This window comes from Ammospiza caudacuta, chromosome 1 (assembly GCF_027887145.1).
Source record: "Ammospiza caudacuta isolate bAmmCau1 chromosome 1, bAmmCau1.pri, whole genome shotgun sequence".
NCBI lineage: Eukaryota > Metazoa > Chordata > Aves > Passeriformes > Passerellidae > Ammospiza > Ammospiza caudacuta.
Genome location: NC_080593.1, coordinates 42,554,739 through 42,577,791, shown reverse-complemented (window position 1 = coordinate 42,577,791; position 23,053 = coordinate 42,554,739). Strand labels below are relative to the sequence as shown.

The following is a 23,053-nucleotide window of genomic DNA, read 5'->3' as shown; positions in this document are numbered from 1 at the left end:
GCAATTATTCACATTTCTTATCCTTTCACATTCTCCAGATGCATCTCGCACCTTTGTGGTTTTTTTGGAGAGGGGTTTTTTTGCAAATCCAGCTCTATAGTCTTGAGTCTACACTCCTGCATAACTTTTTTTTTAATTACTAGAATGATGTGTAGTATCTGAATGATACTGACATGATTGTTGCAAGAGTTCTGGACCATTGCATGTGTGAGGATTGGAGAAACTGATGCTATTTTTTGACCTTCCACAGACCAAGGACCAAACCAGAAACAAACAAGTGAGGAGAAAACAGTTCCCATTGCCACTTGTAGCAACTTAGAATTAAGAAGCAAGAATGTTTAAAATTCTCTGTTAGGGCTCAAGACATCAAAATACAAACTTTTTCAGGTGATAATTTTATCTGGTATAAAACAAGCTTTCCATTTAGAAATCTGTGCAGCTCTTGCTGAGCTAGTGGGATGTGTCCTGGGTATGGATATATGGATAGGGAATATCATGGCCAGATAAAACCACAGTACTCCCTTCAGCACAAGAAATGTTGGGACTTAGATAAAAAGCAGGAATTAATTCCTGAGCTGGGGCAGGATGGGGGTGCTCTGTTTGAAAGTACGTACCCTAAGCGGTGGAGTTGGTATCTGGCACTGGGACTTGCTGATGACCTCTCCCAATTTATTTTATTCCTCAGCAAGTGAAAATCCAGGTGAAACAAACAGCATGCTTTTCTGTTGAATCAATTAAATTTATTTTTTCATTTGCATAATTGTCCAGCCAATTTGCTTACATAACTGATTGGCTTCTGTTGAAAAGTGAAAAACACACTGCATGTTACAGAAATTATGAAAATCCCCCAAGGGCTGTGAGAATGTTAACTTGATTTAAAGCTTCACTGAACTACAGATAGTTCCTAAACCTTGACGGTTCTCTTTTTAACCTTTTTTGTCTGGAAATGCAATACATTGCATGCAAGTAACAGTAATCCCTAACAGTTAATCTCCCTTTGTACTCGAACACCGGCAGCAATAGACATTTTTGCTCCGAGGTTCCATGTCCCTGTATCAGGTGCATTTTGACACCAACTAGCTTGATGTCAAAAAAAAAAAAGAGATGTGTAAATATATGTGTACGTCGAGTGTTACTATTGCAGCATATAGTCTAAGGTGTGCCAGGGGAGGTTTAGGTTGGACAATAGGAGGAGTTTCTTCACAGAAAGGCTGATTAGACATGTGAATGTGTTTAAGGAGGTGGTGGAGTCACCGTCCCTGGAGGCGTTCAAGCAAAGACTGGACGTGGCTCTCAGTGCCATGGAATAGTGGCCGGGTGGTGTTGGGTCACAGGTTGGACTCGATGACCTCAGAGGTCTGTTCCAACCTAACTGATTCTGTGTAACTGCAGGAAAGCAGCTCTTCCATTCCCCTGGGGACTGCAGAGCTCACGCCTGCTTCTTCGCCTACTTGGTGGGTTTTTTTCTGTAGAACAAAAGGCTACGTGAAGCGCACGCAAGCATTTGGCTAAATTGCTCCCATCCCCTGAGCAAAAGGGCAGGCATTCCTTTTGTCGGGGTTTTCCCGTATCGGGTTATCACGTATTTTCTGTATCCGTGAGGACCCGCTGCAGGCGTAGCTGTACTGACGGGCGAAGCAGCCTCAGCAGAGGGAAGGGGTCTCTTCCCTCAGGCACCCCTGAGGGGCGGGGCCTGCGGGGCGTGCGTCCGGCCCCGGGGGCGGGGCCCGGGCGAGGGGCGAGGGGAGCCCCGCCCGCCCCGAGCGGCCGCTCAGCGGAGGAGCCGCCAGGGGGCGGGAGCGCAGGCGCGCGCCGGCCCCGCCCCCGGCGGGAATCCCCCGGACCCGCCCCCTCCGGGGCCGTCGGCGGGGGCGATGGGGCCTCGGCGGTAAGCGGGGCCGGGCGGGGGCCCTCGGCGGGCCTCTCCGCGAGGGGAGGGCGTGAGCGAAGGCAGCGCGGCCTACCGCCCACCTGTGCGGGGGGTCCGCTCGGACGGCGGCCGCAGGACGGTGCGAGGCCGTGCCTGGGCGGTGTGTGGGGGGCGTCTGCTTTGAAGCCGGGCCGGGCCGCGTCGCTCGGTGATCGCTGGTGGGGTGGGGGCCCGGCGGCGGTACGTGCGCGCGGGCACGCGCGGCCCCGGCTCTGGGCTGAGCTCGGCCCGGCCCGGCCCGGCCCGGCATCGGCCGCTTCTTATCCCGCGTCTTGTTCCTGAGGGTGCGAAAGGCCCGAGAGCCGGATCGCGGTCAGCTCTGCCGCCCTCTGGGAAGACCTTGCCTTTAGCAGATCTTAACGCGAATTGTAACAGGGCTCTGTTTTCGGTGCTTTAAATTATTAGTGCTCGGAGCGCCGCAGCTGATTCCCTTCCAGGCGGTGAGCGAGTCACGTTCACCCCAGCTGATTTTCTGAGCGCTGTCATCTTGTTGCTTTTCGCGCTGTCTCCGTGCTGCCTCAAGTGTGGGTAAACACCTGAGACAGACAGCAGCGGGCTGAGCGGGGCTGCCAGCGATGTGACACCTCGGGGTGCCAAAGCCTTCTGCGACACAATTCACATTTCGTTGTGTTTCACTGGGCTTGTCTTTAAGATGGGGTGCAGGTGAAGCTTAGCCTAACTCAGGAGGTTTTGTTTTTCAGCTAAGCCGTGTACCAATTTCCAAGCTGTTAATAGAGCGTTTAAAGCAAGAAACAATGATGCGTTTGTCTGGTTATATAAAGCGTCACCGCGGATTAAGTGAGACTGTTGAGTTTTTTCCATCCTCTGCCCAGATGCCTGAAGCTGAAATTACAGTGAAGGAAAACTGTTTTATGACCAGAGAGCTTGTTAATGTATTTAACTTAATTTATGATTAGGACTCTTCTTACAGACAGTGCAAATGACACAGATACTGTTTTGCCTACCTATCTGAAAATCAGAAGACAAAAATTACCAAATGTTTTGGGGATATTTTAGCTCAGTGTATTTTTTGCCTCCTACTATCTGCCTCTAGTGAAAATTTAGGTTCTTCATTAAGTATTTTGGTGTTAGTAATATGCACTTCTGAAGCTTCAAGTATTTTACAAAGTAGGCATAGGAAGTGTCATTCTGTATTGGAACGCAGATGATGTTTCTCTGATAGCTGTTCATCTCGGGTTCTTTAAAACGGCATATATAGCAGGCATGTTATTTTGATAAGTGCAAAGTGTATTAAAAAAAAAAAAAGCTTGAAAGCATTGCCAATAGGGAGTTTACCACATAATCCCTAATAATTAGGTGTATATTTGCACTCTGACGTGCCAAGTGGTTTGTCGGCTGTTGGCAAACTCTAGCCTACAGTTTCCTAGTGCATAAGTTATTGGTAAGAATTGCCTAAGTTACTGGTTAAGAATTGCTGATTTATTTTTATAAATGTCAGCAAACCTTTGATTAAGAATCCCAGGCTGTATGACAGTGATTTTCCCTCTGGTTTTATATTACCCTCCCATAAAGTAATTGGCACTTGTGTTTTTAAGGTATTATTATTTGTTAGGGTGTAGGACTTAGTAAAAGTTTACTTGTGTTAGTGCTTAAAGAAAGCTTCTATTTGTTTGCTTTTTAAATTCTTAGGAGCTCTTTTTCCCTAACTGGAATACCTTTAAATGTTCATTCTCAAATCAAGATACTGTAACAACTCATAATATTGGCAAGACTCACTGTTAGTAGAGGAAACTGAAAGAATTCTTACAAAAAGCTTTAGGTTTTATATGTGCTTGCTGAATTTTGTATTACTATTGTGACTTTAGAAGTTATCACCCAAAATTTAGAAAGTGCATTGGCAAGTAACAGGGGGAAATACCATGTCCATTTCTAAAAGGTTTTTTTTTATTTTCTCCTTTTTTTTTAAGTGAGTTAGTGGATGGCTGAAATTTGGCTCAACCAATAAGTTGCTGAAATGTTTTGCTGCTTGAGAACCGTGAGAAGGTATGGCATGTTACTGACCTAATTTACCTTTAGCATATGTTTCAGTGTTTGCTTATGACTTGCATATTTGTGAAACTGGTTTGGTACTTTTGTTTCATGCTTATTTCTTTGACATTCTCATCTTTACAGCTTGGAACTTTCAGCAGAGCATCCACAGTTGAAAATCCTCCAAAGCCATATGCCTGTCCTCAAGTGAGACATTAAAAAGGCTCTTAACAAAACAAGGGTTTTAAAATGGCTTAATTATGAGAAATATGAATATGATATCCAACATATTACTGCATTATTGAGTTATTAAAGCTCAGTGCTTCAAATTGTGTGAATACATCTGTAACTATGAACTTAATTTAACAGAGCTTTTCAGTGCCAAAGCTTTACGCCAAAAAGTTGAACTTTGGAGAGATGTGAAGAAAAAGGAAGTTGAAGGGAATTATGAAACCAATAAATTAAATCAGTCTTGGAGTATGATTGCACAATGTGTTCTAGTAGAGATTGTGTTTCATGTCTTTCGTGAAGCAGAGGCACTGCCCTCAAAGTGGCTGTGACCTTGATTTTGATATGAAGCCTTTCTCTGCACTTCAGATCTAAATGAAGCTCTTGGAACAATCTTTGCTCCTTGTGAGTGAAGCCATAAACATCTTTCTTACATTTTCTCCCTCTAAATCCATTTTAATTCACTTACTTTGTCACTCCAGCTGAAAGATGCCTCGGAGTTCTGTCTTTCACCTTCAGTGAATGAATTCTTCCTTCTGTCACGCAGACTAATTTTGGCCTTTGAGCATTTCTCTTTTAAGCAAGTTCAAAATAGACTTTTGGCTGGAATCCTAAGCCTTCCTTCTAGCATGACAGTGTTGTTTAGATACAAAACAAGGGAATTAAAGTTAGCCATACTTGGGCATTTTTCATCTAGAATAACAGATGGAACTTCATGATTAATAAACTCAAAAGCATGATTAATGGTTTCCAGCTATGTTGAACTTTCTTTCTGGACTATTGGAAACATCATGCAGGGTAGCTTGAGAGTGGATGTGGGAAATGGTGAACAGAGAACTGAGCTACTCTTCCTCCTAGCACCTTGGTCTAGGAGGATGTGAATTTCTTGCATGTCAGTCAACTGCAATCAGAAGGGTAACTGATTAGTTTACTGTTTTCCTTTGCTGCAAATATTTTTTTCTTTTTACTGTTTTGTGTCCACTTGCTACCTGAAAAAAGAGAAAAAAAAAATCACTATTTTTTTTCTCAGCAAGACAGTTATTTTGGTGCTTCCAAACTGGTAAAGCATATGACCAAGTGGACTTTTATCCAGAGTGCTTTGCTGCCTGTCTTGCCTCGTCTAGTAGAGATGTTTTTCCTGCCTCACTGGGCAACTGTGGCATGATTTTGTCATTAAGAGCTTTCATTCTCCCTAATAATATTATATTGCTGTGGTACTTCACCATCTCCTGCTGTTTTGAGTAGAATCTTGGGCTGTAGTGATGACTAGTTTTAGTGTTAGAGTCTCTGAGATGAAGCCAACAAAGAGGTAGAAGTGTTTGCCAGTGATATATTTTAGCTTTTTTTTAATCTTACATTTCATCTACATGCATGAAAATTGTTTTTTAGTCATAGCAGATTTGGAATTCCATCAGCTTTCTTACATCATGAGGTTTTTGTCCCACTTTTCTACAATAACCTCTGTTTTCAGCAAGCTAACTTTTAAGATTTGCTAATTAAATATTTGCCCACCTCTTAGGCAGAAAAAATTAGTCTTTACTGCTTTCATGTTTCTAATTGAAGAGCTGGGAAGGTTGACAGAAAAAAAGGTAAAGTAAGGGTCACTGCTTCTGCTTGACAACTCAAATATTATCTCTTATTATTTTCCAAAATAAAGCATTCTGCTTATTGTCTGAGCACAAATTTGGGGATTTTTAATTTTTTTTTTTAATTAATGATAGCAGTTGGGAAAGTCTCACGTGTCTTGTGTCCAGGATGATTATTTGATCTAGGATGCTGGATAAATAGATCTCTGTAAAACAGTCCTGCTAACTATTATTAATAAAGTTATTAGTTTTATGTGAGTTGGAAGCAGCTTTGTCTGTAATCTGCCATATATTTTCCTATTTGGGGGTTGCAGTTTGAGTGACACTGTGAGGAGTGAGACTGCATTGACAGAGCAGAGTCTGCCCTTCTGATTGCAAACTAAAATGAGTGTTAATCACCAGAATTGCCCTGATCAATTTGTAGCTTGTGAAATCAGCTGAAGGAGAAACCTATTGTATATCTCCCAATTCACGTTTTCTTGCCGCTTTAATGTATACTCTCTTGCTTCTTAGTTTGCTAAACGTGCATATTACCTTTGAGCTATGGCAGGATATTTTGGTGATTTTTCTTTCCATTTCAGTCTTCTGTAACACAAATGTGCTCCTTACAGAACTGTTGTTTAATTTCTACATAATTGCAGGCATTCTGTAATTTGAACTCTCTGAACTTCCTAGAACTTCTTCAACTTAACTTTTCCTTCTGATCTTAGGTAAAACAATCTTTTTCTCCTACCGTTACATTTCTTTTAGTCCTGGTTTCTTGTAATTCAATGAAGATGAAAGTGCAAAAAGTATTGTCTTTTTACTTGATGTTTTCTATAAAAGAGTATGTTCAGGAAAGTAGGTATTTTTTTTTAATAGGCACAAGTATAGAGCTCAGAAACTAATGCAGAACTTTTTTTCACTGAGTTGTGATTATTATTCCTGGGTAAAATTTAATATTCTTTTGGCACTGCTTGAAAAATACTGGGTTTGGCTTTTTACCTTGGAAGTTCAGAGGTATGTAAAGGTATGTAAAGGTTAGCTTTTTGGAGCAGCTTCAATGTCTACCAAAAAATAGCACTAAAAGCAGTATTTCCAGTTTGAACTACTTGACTCGGAATTTTTATTTGAGGCATATTTGAGAAAGTAGAGAAAAGTTTCTGTACTTACTTACATGGTCTTACTCAACCATTAGCATCCACCATTCCTCAAACCCATGGGATTGGCACTGTCAAAACACTCTTTGTTAATCCCAAGGGGAAAGATCCAGAATTCAGACTCCTAATTTAAATTCCCCAGTTTTAAATTATTATACTTGCAACTAGAAATGTTTACTCCATTCTATCACATTTTAGTGTAATTGTATCAGTTTGTCACTTAATTGGTAACATCATACATAAACATTTTACTACTTTGTTAGGTTGTGTCTGGACAAGATACTGCTGCAGTGCATTCGTCAGTCAAGAACTTTGTCAGGCGCCGATGCCATCAATGCTCTCAGACCTTTCTATTTTGCTGTACATCCAGATTTCTTTGGCCAGCATCCCAAAGAGAGGGTAAAATACTTTAGTATGCTTTCTTTGTAAATATTTCATGTATCCAGGATGGAAATTTTCTAGTTTTCCTGCTGTCAGAGAGAGAAAAGTAACGTTAGAATTAATTATGGTTGGTACCAGAGAACAAAAAGATGCACTTTCTTTATTTTTAGCAGGGATAGGTCCCTTGAAAGTGCCTTATTTGTTAATCATATTTTCTAATTGTTATGAAGAAAGTACTGAGTCCTTCCAGGTGAATTCATAATATATTTTATCCCTTTGAAATGCTGTGCATTGTATTTGAATCAATTAATTTCTTTAAGCTTGAAAACCAGTGGGTTTTGGAATGTACACAAATATACAAGCATGTTCACCATACAAATTTATTTGTACAAGGTGATTATAAATGCTGGGAATATGAACCATATTAGTACTTGTTAAAAGCAACTTACATTTTGTGAAACCTAATTCTGCATATAAGATTGAAAAGGTTTAGATGAAAAATGCCCAAATTAATAATCTGTAATTTTTGTTTGGTTTTGTTTTAAAACAGGAAGTAAATGAAAACTCTCTGAAGAGGCTAAATGGCTACTTGGAGAACCTACAGAAACCAGGATTTCGTTCCTTTAAGCCAACTCAGCTTACTTTTTATGTAAGAGAAAGAGAACCAAACTCTTCTAATGTTCAGGAATCCTTCAGTGCTTCAGGTGCTTTTATGTCGTGTAGAATGTATCTTCCTGTGTTTAAATTCCTTCAGACCATTGCTTAGCCCTGTGCAGTTGTAATGACTTTTCAACTGAATAAAATCCTGTCAAACCATGAAAATCTGTATTAGATCAGGCAGGTGGGCCCATCCCAAGTAATTAAACATCTTAAGCTTTAAAAAGCCTTGAAAGAATGAGACATTACAGCCCTGAGGTCAAGTTACAGTATAAGAAAGTAAAAAAGGTGGATGTAAATGATCATATTTCTCATTTTAATTCCATTGCCCTGTTTAACTGGAGCAACAGTTGGGTCCTTGTCCTCATGGCAGTTCATATGTAGTACACAGTGTCAGGACACTTGTAGAATCAGTAGGAACTTACTCTCTAAGAATAAGCTCTATGATATCTGAAGTTTTAATTTACTTCATTGTGTCTTTTCTTTGAGACTACAAAAAATATTGCCAAATTTGGATTGTTGCTTTTGATTGACTTTACTCTGCAGTACCAATATGCCTTACCTAACAGAAGAGTTTTACATTCTGTATCCTGACAGTCAAAACACTTGAGCAAATTGTGTGGCACCCTCATGCTAGAAAATAAAATCTTGCTGTTTTTCAAGAAGGTAGTAGGGTTATGTCTGGTCTCCGTAACATAACATTTGAACTGGAACCTGTCTTCTGCTCTTGAGTCAAAAGCTTACTTTCTAATTAGGGAAATTAGGCCCAGTAGCTAAGTGATGGGACATAGTTAAGCTGCATGTGAATTTTGCAGTGAGTATTGAAATAACAGTATCATCACAATTTTCAACTACCTGTGCCTTGCCTAGCTTCTTCTGTAAGAGGAAATAAATGGGAATGCATTTAAAATAATTTTAATTAAATAATACTTGTTTTTTACAGGGTTTCGAGCGGTCAGTTTTACATTACATACTAGGGATCTCCTGAGCACAGTACTAGATATTCTCAACTCCTGCAGTCTATCTACAGAGCATGTTCAGAGTTTGAATGGGAACTCTCAGCCCCACAAGGAAGCAAAAAGCACAGTGAACAGACCTATCAAATGGGATAAAACTTATTATTCATTTACTGGATTCAAGGATCCTGAGGAGGAACTAGAGCAAGCCCAGAGAGTGGAAACAACTTTACTGTATGTAATGCTTTCATTGAACTGAAATTTTGAAACCTAAATTGGTCTTATTCTAATGCTGAGTTTTTTAAAGGTAGGCAATAAACATTCTGAACAATACAAAACCTTATTGTCCAACATGTAATTTTGCCATGCTCGTTATAATTAGAGTTCAGATGAGCTCCTGGAATAACTACAGTGCCAGCAAAGCTGAAGCATTCTGGTCGCTTTGCCCAGCAGTCATGTTTGGTCAATCATGATTGATCTAGTTTTTCAGATTTATGAAATATTGGTGGCAGTTCAAAAAGAGACAGGGGCCCCACTGCTCCAAATAGCTCCTTACCTCTTATAGGACTTCTGTAACACAAACCTGTATTGCTGTTAACTTCATGGTTCCTATTTCATTATCCCATTCTGTTGAGGGTGGAAGATAATACATGAAAACTAGGGTTAAAAGGTTTTAATATGCATGTTAACACTATATCTTAGTGTTGTGCTTCTCATTTGTTGTTCAGCAGAAAAACTTGAATATAACAGTGTAGTTATAAATGCTGAACTTGCATTACATGTAGCATGTTTTGTAGTAAAGTTGGTAGTTTAAAAAAATTTGTACATGCTCATTTTCTGACACATTCACATTTTGGGGCCTTGAAAAACTTTTGTAACGATGAGATTTAAGTCCCATTTGAAATGAATGCAGAACTATGCTGGAAGGATCTTCAGAGCAAAGTATGCCCCTTGTCCTGCATACCAACTCACAAATAAAACTACTCTAAAATACACAATTATAAAGCATTTAACTGAGATTTAACATGCTAGAGAATATTTTTACTTATTTTTACACATTTACAAGGAGTGCCACAGACAGTTACGTATTAACAGTCTTGTTTTAATACACAGACAGCTGGCATCAGGCCTCCCTTTTTACTTGAGTTTGAATTTTTTTCAAATACAAATGAGAATGCAACTATTTGTTTTGCAAAAGTTAGAGTATGAAAATTAGTTTATACTATGAAAAAGACTAAATCTCTTAAATAGTAACCTTTTCCTAGAAACAAAATTACCTGCTGAAATTTTAGATGTACTCAAAGAGTCGTGTTTGCCTGGTTGTGATTATTGGCAAAAAAACTATAAAACTTTGACCTGTTTAATCTATGTTCATGTCAGCTCTTTAAAAGTTACCTAACCTAGCCCTTTAGTACTACCTCCCATATTTGATAGTCTGCTATGATCACTTTGGGGTTTTCTGTTAGGTTTTGGTGTGTGTGGGATTGTTTCGGGTTTTTTAAAGGCACATATGTGGAAACTCCTTAAATTAAATCAGAGTTCTGAAGGTGTCCCCTGAAGTCACAGTGATCTGTTGTTTTTTGCCTTTTAAACAAACATCCAAGTGTTACAGTTTGAACACTGTCAGTGATTTTGATTATTAGATTTCTTAGGCCTCTCCAAAGATACTAAGTGCCAGGGTTTCCTTTGTAGATATCTTAAGGTGAAGCATTTAGCAATTTCATCTTCTATCCTGTATTTTTAAAAAATCCCTTTACCCGATAATTTGGCTTGAAACATATTGTCAGTAAGAACTGAGTTACTTGTACTGCTTACATGATAAATCACACAGCAGCATGCTTCTACTGTTGAGTATTTTTCCTCCTCTTTCAGGTCCTGGCTAGATGATAATGCAGCAAGTGCAGTAAAAAAGCTGAAAAAGAGTTTGCCACTTAGAAAAGAATTAGAACGTTTAAAAATTGAACTTTCTCATGAACTCCAGCTCTCAGATATCAGGTAATTAATTAGATCAGTTGAACTTGGATTAAGACAGTCAAAGCAAGGAAGTGTTGTCTAATACTCTGCTATGAACTTTAAAAGCTTCTTTCAGCAAAACAGCTATATTTCATATATGAAGAAGTGTTACTGCACTGAGTAAATTTCTAGAAGTGTTCTACTGGATCAAAAATTTCCTGTTACAATCTGCTCTGAGAGACCTCCTATTTGTAACTGAAAGTGTAGGCTCCAGTTGAGGTAAACACAGAAATAGAACTGGTGTGTATGTGTTAGTTTGAATGTTTTGCTGGTTAAAATTGCATTTCCTGAAATCAAGTTACTGTCTACAAAGGTAACTAGACCAGCAGTGAAGTGCAGCTTTGCACATGGTACTTAATGACATCCTGTGAATGCTTAATAAAAAAAATGTTCTTTCTTTTAGTGTTTAGTTTCTCACTCTCCAGAGGAGGAGATTTCTTTGTTTGAAAGATCTGAGTACAGTTGGAGGTCTTGATTCTTCAGAATACTTCCAGAAAATAATTTGCAATCCTTTTTTCATTTTTGTGCATTTGAGTGAGAATATTGTGAAGTGACATATTCAGGGTGGGGAAAGTGGCAGTGAAGGTATTCACAAACGTAAAAATAAACTTCGGGGGATTATTTCAGGGACTAATCTGTTATGTTGTACTTTTTTAACCAGGAAAGAGAGAGTTGAAGCTTCTGAAATCATGCTTTTGTACTTTCACCCTGCAAAAGACCCTGGTTTCCTTTAAGCTGAAGCCAGGTTTTTTGAACACAATTTCTAATGCTCTGTAACTGTTCTGTGGTGAGGGTTTTTAACATTCTGGAACAGTCTTCAGTATTAAACTCATAGGTTTGATTTTATTCGTGGCCTATATTAATTTTCTTAAATAATTTGTACTTCTAAAATACATTAACATTATTGTGTTCCATGAAGAGTTATTTATCTTCCATGAGTTACATTGTTTTAATTCAGAAAAGAATGTGAGTGTTGGAAATCTGACAAGTCAGTATCTTAATAGGGCACTATGACCTGTGGTTCTGGAGCCCTGTGCTAGTGTTCACAGAGATCTGAAAAATAGCTGGGTCAACTGGCATTATTCCATGTATAAGTTTAGGGCAGATGAAGAAATGGCCACCTTTTTCTGCTCCAGTCTGATGCTGCTGAAAGCAAAGTGATATTGCTAGATAACAGTAAATAATTGTTTGAATTATTTGTATTTCATTAAATTGCCTCACAAGTGCTGTGGCATAGTGCCATTCTCTGCAAACCAAAGAATGAGGTTTTGCCAGTTAGGTTTTCCTAAATGAGATGTTGTGAGTGATCCCAGCCAGCAGCTGAGTACCCACACAACCACTTGTTCATTCATACACTCCCAATGGAAGGAGGAAGAGAATAGGAAGAGCACAAGCAAGAAAATTTGTGGATTAAGGTAGAAGTTTAATAGCTGAAATGAAGCAAAACTGTGAGTTCAAGCAAAGCAAAAGGAGAAATTAATTATGTGTTACCCATTGATGGGCAGGTGTTTAGCCACTTTTGGGCAGTTGGGGTTCAGCATGTGTAATGCCTGCTTGAGGAGACAAACACCACAGCCATAAAGGTTCCCCTTCCTTCTTTCCATCAGCATTTACTGTTGAACATGACATATGGTCTGGAATATCCCTTTGGTTTTTGTAGGAGTCACCCAGCCTGGCTGTGTCCCCTCCCAGCACCTTGTCCACCCCAGCCTGCTTCCAGATGGTGGGGGGCAGAGTGGGAGGAAAAAGTAAAGACCTGGACACTGTGCCAGCACTGCACAATAGCCAAAATATTGGTGTGTTATGATCACTATTAATAAAATATAAAATATGAGTGTTATGAAGAAAATAAATTCCAGACAAACACAGTACAATAAAGGAATTTTCCACTTTGAGACAGTTTTCCATCAATTAATAGTCTGTAAAAAGGTGTATTTTTCCAATACACTGGGATTTCACAGTTTAGATGCTTTTTGAAATTTGCTTAGCTATCAGTCTGATCGGTTTGTGGTAAAAAAAATGTCAAAACTATGTGTATTAAAGCCAGCAAGGTAACACCTGGCTCTTGTATGGTTTAACAAAAATTACTCCACTAAAAAATATGAATAATACTTAATAATATAAAATATTAATAATAGCAACTTTCCATTGGAATTGTGGTAATGTTTTGGGCTAGGAACCAAAAAAAAAAAGAAAAGAAGACAATGTCCTTACATACTGTATTTGCTCCTCTGGACAAACATTACACAGTGTCCAAACAAACTGCATGGTCCATGACCAAACCAAATACTGGGTTGTCTGGTGCTGTTCTCTTACTAACCCCCTTCTTTCTGGGGGAGAGATTTATGAGTTCTGTCTACCTGGTTTTATATTTATTATTTTTATTATTTTTTCCTGGTGTTGGTTTTCTTTGTTTGTTTTTTGGGACTCACTTTAAGAAACATTGGAATTTTATTTAGGCTTTTTATCAGTTCAAATAGCACATGACATGGACAGCTTTTGGGTAGCCTTTGCTTTTATTACTGTTGAGGTGCTATTTTGCTTGTGTTATAAGGCTTTTGAGTTGCATCTCAACTTCTGTGACTTTTTTAAAATAATATTGAGGATTAAATACTTTCAATTACATTTTTATTTAGGTGGCAAAGAAGCTGGGGCATTGCTCACCGCTGTAGCCAGCTACACAGTCTGGGTCGCTTGGTCCAACAGCGACCTGAAATATTGGAGAATGTTAAAGGTATTTCTGTTTCCTGTTTCATATATCCTAATACAGCATTGATTCAGAAATGAGCATGAGTCCCCTGGGACAATGGAGCTCTAGTTCTTTTTACAAATTATTCTTTTGATAACTGCAAAAACAAACTTGTCAGGCTTACAGAAAAGCTGGTGAGAACTTACCTTTAAAGCTACTGGCTATTTTTCAAAGTGACCTTTACTTAGAATTGATTGACTGCACTCAGCTTCTAGTTTGCTTCTTAATAAATGCAAGTGGAGTCTGTTGACGGCACTAGGCTTAATATTAGCAATGAAAGTAAAAAATCTAAACTGAAGCTCTCAAAGGATTGAGTTAGCAATAGATTGTTGCCCATGGTATATTCAAGTCAAAAATGTGAGTAGGTCTCTAACCTTAGCAATGATTTGCTAGAATACCTTAAAATGCTACTTGCTTTCTTTTCTCATGAGTTCCATAAAATAGCTATATTAATTTGGTATTTTCTCAGGAAAAACTAAAATATTCTGTAAACCTGACCTACCATTCTTCTCATACAGCTGTTTGACCTGTGGCAGTAGCTGTTTCCTCTAATTGTAATTCCACATTTTATGCCTGTCTGCAGATACCCAGTTTTGAGTGGCTTTCATTTGAGGGTTCACCTAATCCTTTGCCAAAAGATAGAGTAGGAAGGACAATGAGTAGTAGTTTTAAATTGTATCAGATTTCAAATTAGTTTCTTTTCCTGAGCATGCTAAAGATAGAAAGCATTACAGAAGTCTGTCTTGTGAACCTGATGTAGTCTCCATTTTTGAAGACATGTAGTAATGCACTGGATAAATACCTATCAGTAACTATACAAGTACAGTTGATGTGGCCTTAGGGTACAAGGATGCATCAGATGCCTTGAAGTCAGTGTTGCTCTTTCTTTGGGATTTCAGAACACTGATTTCTAAGAGCAAGAGCTTCTACTTAAGCCTTCTCTTGTAGATTAATACATCACACTGAAGAATTATGGAAGCTTATTTTGATAAATAGTTGCCTGTGCTTTTACCCTAAAGAATTCTTAAAGATCTTTGTACTTTGTTCTTGAAGATCTTGAAGATCTTTGTTAAAAAAACATACACTCAAAACTGATTTATCCCCTTAAAAATTCACCTAGAATTAGCCCTTTATGTTGTCTCTGTTTTAAAAAAGAATGAAAACATAATGTGCAAGTGTTTCTTACAGCTTGCATGTTGCTGAGAATTCGAAATAGAGTTGAATGCTTATTCATAATTATTTGACCAACTTTTAATTTGCATATACTTCAAATATATAGTGTGCATTTCCTACTTTATACATGACTTATACAGATTCTTTGAATATCCTCTCTGATGAGATTTTCTCTTATTTTAAAAGCAGTCATAAGAAAAAAGCCCAATTAAATAAAAGTCTATCAAGTTGAAACAGAGAGAAGGCAAATGCTGGGTCAGGTTTATATGAAAAAAATTCCTAAACTGGACTTTTCAGGAACCTTTCAAAATTTGAAGAATAACAGAAGTACCTACTCACATGCATTTGTGCTGCAGAAATACATTTCTTGTGACATGTTAGCAGCCTGGTTAAGCCTTCAGCAATTGTAGGAATGGTTGCAGTAAGCCAAATTAGTAAAGAGCTTTGTTCCATCTCTAGGACGCACGGTGGTATTTACAGACCGCTCGGGTATGAGTGCAGCAGGTCACATAATGCTGGGGACCATGGATGTTCACCATCACTGGACCAAAGTAAGAAGATTTCAAATCAAATGAAAATGCCCCTTGTTGTGACATTCTTTTTTAAACTATAAACACAAAATATTAATAGGTGCAGATAACCAATTAGTGTTGTAAAGCAAACACTTAGCTAAAGCATTTAGCATAATAGTGTACACTGCATTTGAGATTTAATCCTGTGTGTGCTGTTACTAACAACAGTCTTTGCTAGATCTTTGCTTTCATTAGTAAGTCAGTACTACTTCTGATTAGAGATAAAGTAAACTAATATGTTATGCACTGTTCCAGTCTGTGCAGTGAGTCCTGGCAGAATACTTTGTGATTATAAAGAGCTCATTCCCATGAAGAGCTAATGGATTTTATTCCCATCTTTTATAAATATGAGATTTAAAGGGAGTTGTGAACTGATAATTTCAGTCAATGACTCTAACCAGCCCTGTCGCTCTATTTTGTTCTTTTAGGCAGCTAATGTGGATGTTGCAGAATTTTATCTTTAGTGACTATGTCAATTCTGCTGCTGCTTGTGTAAAGTTCAGAGTTGATAAGCTTTCTGACATCCTAAATGATAGCATTGTATGCAAAGGACCAAAAACTAAATATGTTGCAATATAAACATGTCACTTGAGGAATTTTTCTTTAATCTTGGTTACTGAAACATTACTGATAATTCTATCAAAAATATTTATTCATAAAGGGGATTATTGGTGGAATTTCATAGTTGGAAATTTCACCCTGCTAGAATATCAGAATATTCTATTTCTGTATTCCAGTCAGTGAATAATATGAAAAGTTAACACTTGATCTTCTTTTTTTGGTGGTGCTTTGAATTTTTCCCTATATATGTTTCACTGGGGGGAGGAAACAAACCATGGCTTGTTAGTGTGAACAATTTACTAAGAACTTAAACTGAGAAACCAGAATTTAATAGAAAACTTTCTGAGATTTAAGAGTGTTGATAGTCATTGCAATAAAGTGTTCTGATTATACTAAAATAAAAACTGACTTCTTGAAAAGATAAATGCTTCATCTCTCTAACCTTTGCTGCAGGTTTTTCCAAAGGCATCATAAGGCCACACAAAATGACATGCAGATGGAACAATGTGTGTAGTTAGTTGTAGTGATGGTATTTGCTTGGGAAGACAAAAGTGTGGTATATATTTGAACCTGAAATCAGAGGCTTTTTATTTTGAAATGCAGTGAAGATTATGTGAAATGTTACACAGAAAGTCAGTGAAAATCTTGATGAGGTTGGTGGGTCAGTTTCTAGAGAGCATATTTGTCCAATTCTACCTCATTTTAGAAAGCAGTCCTAAGTGCTATTACTTTTTGTTACTAATTACTAGAAGAAGGAAGCAGTAGAATACTGTCCAAGTCAGTCTCTAGGATGCTTGGTCAGAGATACAATATTTAAAAGATTTTTGCTGGTTTTCTCTGTAACAAATGCAAATGCTGAACCAAATTTTATTGTACCAAAAGCTGTTCTGACTCTACTAGCAGAACTATCTACTGTCTATTCTACTGTTCTCCTGAGTTTCTAAAGAGATAGGTCTGAAATCCCTTGACTTGTTGTGGCAGCAGCTTTTTCTGTTTTGTATGAAAAGCTGCTTTAAAATAATATCAACAGGGTAGATGTTTGGTAATGACTACTGTATGAGGACTAGCTCTACCACTATAACTGTGGTGATAAATGTTTTATATAGGCATCAGATTATATATATTTTTTTTTTATCTGAGACTATTAATTTTTTAATATATAGAGGATATTCATCCATGTTTTTGTGTCCTTTTGGTACCTTTATGTTATAAATACAGAAAATACTTAAAAGCTTGTTGGATTATATCTTGTCCCAAAACATGTACTTGATATTTCTCACCTATGGTATTCTTTGATGGTAATTTTTTCCCTCTGGTTCCATGTTTGCATTGTTAAGTGTCTCTTTTATGGTTTCTTGTTACTTTTTTAATTTATTAAAATTAACTTTTAAGCTCTGTAACATAGAAAATGTTCATTCATGTGTATGCACAGATTTTTGAGAGACTGCCAAATTATTATAAGCTTCAAAAAAGGCTGCTGCTTTTGGAAGATCGGATAAGCCAACTTTTGGGAGGCATCCAAGTAATATACATTGAAGAACTGCAGCCTCTGTTGACTCTAGAAGAGTACTTTGAGACTCTGAACTCTTTCTATAATAAACTACGTGACAGCAGATTACCTTTTCATCCTCGCAGTCTGCGAGGCTTGCAAATGATTCTGGAAAGGTAAGTGCTGGCAAGGAAGGTTGATTTCTTTTAGAGCTTTTACTCTTTTTTCTTTTTTTTGTTACACTGCTTTTTGTTCTCACTAAGAAGAAAAGCAATGTAATCTCAGATTTTCATTGTGTCAAAGTCTTTTTGTTCCTGAAGGTTTTAAGTGCATTTTTATGGGTTAAGAAGAAATCAGATTGAAGAAAATCCTGCTTAGTTTTATTCAAGTTGGACTCAATTCTGTCTAGTTTAGAGTGTTAAATCAAAAGTTTTGTGCTGTCATGATGGTGTTTATGTTTTTTGAGTATTATTGTCAGCTCTTTTTGAAATGTCATTTTAAAAAAGCATAACCAACTATATTTATCCATTCTCATAAACCAAACTTGGTAACTTTTTACCAATTATTCTGATTGTGATTAACTTATATTCTTGTATCTCTAGATTTTTTTCTGAAAGTAATTTATATAAATAGTTGCATTAAAAAATTATACCTTGTTCTTTATTTCCATTGTGTTTCATTAGTGACAGATATGCACCAAGCCTACATGAACTTGGACACTTTATGATCCCAACCATCTGTGATCCAGCAGCTCTTCAATGGTTTATTTTTGCCAAAGCACAGGAAGCAAGAGAGAATTTGAAAAGAAAGGAGGAGTAAGTGTTCATGTGACTTGATACACTCAGCTCTTTAAAATCTTTGCATGTCCTGTTTTTTATTTGAAGAAGGAGAATTTTTTAAAATATATTCACACTCTTTTGCTGAAAAAAAACCTTTTGTTTCTGAAATAGAACTTTACCCATCAGCTTTACTAAGTAAAGAATTACAGCATTAGGGAATGCAAGCAGTTATTAGAAAATACCCTCTTTCACCTTTGTAGAGACAATTGTACATCATTCAGAAGTAAAATATCTTTGCTCACAAGACAAAATTGTATAATATTTTTTACAATAATGTCCTCAAAGAAAAGGTGGAAAACACCTTCTTAATGAATAAGAAAAGGAACAATTTTTATTAATGTTAATTAAAATGTGACAAAAAAGCAGTGAAATCTAAACTCAAAATAACTGAGACCAACTAGAGAATCATTATCTGTAGTTGTTGATCAGGCAGTTGAGAAAGATATTAATTAATACCTAACAAGGCAAGGAAAAGAAAATTGGGGAAGAATGATGAGAGAAACACCTTGTGGGTACTCTCTCACAGATGATGAGAGTGATTATGATAGGGAGTCACAGCACCATACTTAATATTAGGGCCATGGTCTGTAATATCCATCAGAACTGTTAGTTTGGTTCTTGACCTTGTACCCTGTATGTGTCCTTGAGGATGAAGTAGAGCTACTGGGGTTTTTAAATAAAGTACTGTTACAGGTAAGTGGGTGGTACTTCTCCTTTAGGACTTGTTACTGCAAGTCTTTTTTTCTGCTTTGGAAAGCTTTTAATGAGTTGTTGAACTATCACACTGTCATCAATATACATGATGTATAGATCCAGATATGTTCTTGTGAAGTTATTTTAGGCATGAGTCTTCCTGAAGGCTCTATGGTTTTATCTCTGTTAAGACCTCATTACTTGTAAAGGTATGTTTTGCAGGTGGACTTCAGTAAACATGATTTGTTGGAATCTTTCCACAACCCTAGTCCAGCTTGGAAGCTAAATTTTAGCCATATAAATTGTAACTACTGAATAGCTCTCTATGTAACTGTCCACATGTGACAGCTGGTAGAGTATTGTCCATAGATTTTGGGAGGGATGTTGTAGCAAATATATGCATTTGCATCTGGGTAACTCTCCAAAAAACCTCACCCTTCTGCACTTCATAAAGACACCAATCCAGGAAAACTGTGCCCTCAGAGTAAAAGCAGCTCTGTTGCAAGAATGTAAGAGCCAAGATGCATATCTTGTGTGCTGAATGATGCTGGTTTGTATGAAATAGTAAACAACTATACTGGGTCACAATATCTGTCCCCATCATCCATTAGCTTATGGAGAGGCTTTATGCTTGAGGCAAAAAATGTGATGGGTTTTTTACTCCATACTCCTTCCCAGTTTGTGTCTGACTGCACTCAAGAAAGTACTTGAAGGTGGAAACATTATCTCATGTTAATAGCAATCAGTAGACTTTTTATTTTTCCCCCTCTTAATCACCTTACTACTTTTTGAGCCGATTTGCCTTTTGTGGCTCCAAATATCCAATGGCAGCAAACTTCATATTTGAATCCTATATGGCATGTGTATATGAAAGAGGGTGGAGGTTTTCTGTGATTCATATACCCGCAGCCTGATGATGTCATTTGTTGTTCTTTTGTTTTTGTGTGATAGGAAATACAAAACAGTCATTCTGTATCACCTCTGCTTTTGTTTTGTAGCTGTGTCACATTTCCTCTTACTTGTTTTTTATCGAAGCTGGAAACTCCTTTTCCACTTAATGCTTCCTTGGACTTACTCATGTCCTTCTGATTTTTCTTAGCCTCTTGTGGTGGTTAAAAAGGCGCTGTGATAAAGGAAAATACTTTGAGGTGTACTGGCTGTACTTTGCACATGGATCTGAATGTTTTGCTTGCAGTAAACAGTATAGAGTGGCTCTAATTCTGACCTGAATGCACAAGGAAATCCAAACAATGCTGCTTTACAAAGTTCTGGTATCTGTGTGGATAATGTCAGTGTTGTAGTAATGCAAGAGTCTCCTTCCCATGCTTCTTTAAAGTATCAGGTTTGTGTGGTGATAAAGGTGCAAGCCTCCCTGTGGAAGGGACAGAAAACAAACCTGCAGTTCTCCAGCTGACTGGATTTCCTTCAAGGGAGCCTAAGATTTCACAGAACTGGAAAGCTTGGTGCCTTGGTATTTGGGAATGCACTCAGGAAGGTGGAGTGGAAATGGTCCATAGAGAGGACAGGCTTGCCCTGGGTTAACTCACTGGCTCAGCTCATTTCTGACTGCCACAGTGGGCTGGGCTCTTGGGCCTCAGCAGAGCTCAGTGCCATGCAAGCACAGAGAGGTCCCATCCTGAGCTCTGGGGAGTAGTGGCAAGTCCCTACAGTAGCATTTTCATGTGAGGTAAATGGTGTCAGTAGCTGTGTCTGTGCTTGCCTTGGGCTGATTCACATCCCATTGGTGCTGCTGCTCTGGAGCTCCTCCCCTGTCTAGCACAGGGTCTGTGCTCTAGGTCAGCAGTGGAGCTGAGTCTGCAGCCAGGCTGGCTTGGAAGTGCAGCTGTGTTCGTGTGGCACAGTGCCCGAGCTGGTGGGGCTGGCTGAACCTGAACTTGTCTCTTCATCAGTTGATCAGTCACAGCTCCAGTGCCTTTATTAAATCTACACATTAACTTTCTTTCTGAATAGTTTGAGTTTGCATGTCGTGTCTTATTTCTCTGAGGTGAAGGAAAAAATCATCTGCAATATCTGGATTCAAAATTCATAGAATCATTTAGTTGGAAAAGAATTTTAAGATCATTGGGTCCAAACACATCAACAAAGTTCTGCAACTGGAAAGTTACAAACACACTTAATATGCATCAGTTTACTGTACCCATCAGTTGTTGGTTTTGATGACGTACAGAGTACTGGTTTAATTAAGACAGGGTAATTATCAACATGATTTTATGCTTAAAACCTAAGCTTTCAATGTTATTTAAGTATTTTCATTCCTTGCATTAAAAATGGAGCCTCACGGGATTTTTATTTTTGTGTTTTTCCCAGTTACTTAATGAGCAAAAAGATGTCAAGGCATGGTCTTTGAAATGTAGTCCATGGTCATGTGGTGCCCATAGTCATGGAAGAATGTTCACTCTGACTTCTTTGATAGTCGTGGGCCACAAAAATCTCAGCTCCACCATATCTGTATATGAATTGACACCTTTGTTTGCATGCATTTAATCTACTTATTTCAGTATTTCTTGTTTTAATATATGTTCAGTATGTATTGAAATGCTTCTTTTAAGGCAGGGGTTTTAAGAGATGCAGTTGTAAGTTTGTCACTGTGTGTTGTCTCCATTTGCTAGGATGATGCTTAGAGAGAAGGAGCTAATCAACACTTCCACAGAAAGATTTTCTTTGGACCGGCTGTATAAGGAGCCCAGTGTTTCCAGTGCACAGATGGTAGATTGTTGTAAGAGGCTGCTGGAGGAATCCTTACCCTACCTACAAGGCATGCACCTTTGCATTTCGCATTTCTACTCTGTTCTGCAGGATGGAGACCTGTGTATACCTTGGAACTGGAAAAACTGAGGGATGTATCTGATAATCAGATGAATTGTTTTATTTTCTGTAAGAGGTTATAAATATGAATGTTTTTAAGAGTAAATTATTTAAATCTGTATTTTGATATCAGTATTCAGCTCACAAATTTTCTTCCAACTGCTGCTGAGGAAGGATTGCAGTTCTAGACAATTTGCACAATGCGCAGTATTGGTAGTCCTGGGAAAGACATCTGTACATTATTCATACTACTGTAGAAGTCCCAGTGTATGGTTACAGTTGTGAAACCCGTTTTTGTAGTGAATTCTGAAAATACATTAAATTTCAAGTCTGCAAAAATGTGCATGTGTATCTTTAATGTACATTAATATTGCCAGATAAATCATCTTAAATAAAGAGTGTGCTACTCCAGCCAGGCATTACATACCATCTTAAGGGGTTCATTGAATGCAGAAATATAGAATTATCTGGTGACAATGCTGGCATTTTATATTGCTACCTATCACTGAATTAGAAAAAAACAAGGGAAAAAACATTGGAATGGTTCTCCTTTGCAGAAGACAGCAGTACATTTACTTGGAGTCTACAGCAGAATTTCACATGCTGGTCCAACGTTGTTGCCTTAGAATTCCAAAATGTGCCAGTTTTACTGTCTGTGGTTACCTTAAAGCAGATGTCGTTCTCTTTTTGTTTTCTGGCATTTGCTCCATAAATACCAACAATCCTCTTTACTTACACTATAACAGATTGCAAATCCCATACACAACACTTAAAACCTGAGTAGTTTAATGTGACATCTAAGGGAAGGAAACACTGATTTGTGTGGGATTGTCTGCAAGAGTAAGTACTTCTCAGTAAGAACAAGGAGTTTGCAGTATGGCAAATGCGTGGATCCTTACTGGTACTTTTTTTTCCTTGAAAAAAAAATGAAATAAAGTGTGAATGCATGTCAACACTTTTTCATTGTAATACATGCCAAGATGCATTTTGGTATTTGGACTACTACTTAGCAAAATATCATTTGAGAAAGGTCAACTGCTTAACATTTCTGGATTTGAATTTACCATAACTGGCAAAAAGAAAAGGAATCATCAAATGCTTACTTGCCTTGTATTTTTATTTGTATTGAGCTGGGAAATTGGTGTGGTTCTCCATTTTCTCCTGTTAGAAGGCTCAGTATCAAGTTGTTTATTAAGATGTCAAACTTAAAGCAAAAACCCCCACTGTGATCTCAAAAATATCTGTTCTAAAATGTCAGGACAGAAGCTGTGA

General features: G+C 37.9%; 1 protein-coding gene across 4 annotated transcripts; it reads left to right on the top strand.

The window, feature by feature from the left end:
* Positions 1 to 1,790: 1,790 nt before the first annotated feature.
* TCAIM (T cell activation inhibitor, mitochondrial) lies at positions 1,791 to 22,849 on the top strand. 4 transcript variants are annotated; one of them, XM_058807510.1, is made up of 11 exons: positions 1,791 to 1,888; positions 3,859 to 3,934; positions 7,136 to 7,271; positions 7,804 to 7,957; positions 8,854 to 9,100; positions 10,739 to 10,861; positions 13,516 to 13,613; positions 15,261 to 15,352; positions 17,367 to 17,599; positions 18,107 to 18,238; positions 21,586 to 22,849. In XM_058807510.1, exons 2-11 carry the CDS (start codon positions 3,906 to 3,908, stop codon positions 21,809 to 21,811), a joined length of 1,470 nt encoding a protein of 489 aa, XP_058663493.1. In that variant the 5' UTR covers positions 1,791 to 1,888; positions 3,859 to 3,905; the 3' UTR covers positions 21,812 to 22,849. The 4 variants fall into 4 exon arrangements, with proteins under 4 accessions (XP_058663493.1, XP_058663508.1, XP_058663515.1 ...); XM_058807525.1 differs by lacking the exon at positions 1,791 to 1,888 and adding an exon at positions 1,918 to 2,009; XM_058807532.1 differs by lacking the exon at positions 1,791 to 1,888 and adding an exon at positions 2,093 to 2,110.
* Positions 22,850 to 23,053: the final 204 nt, after the last annotated feature.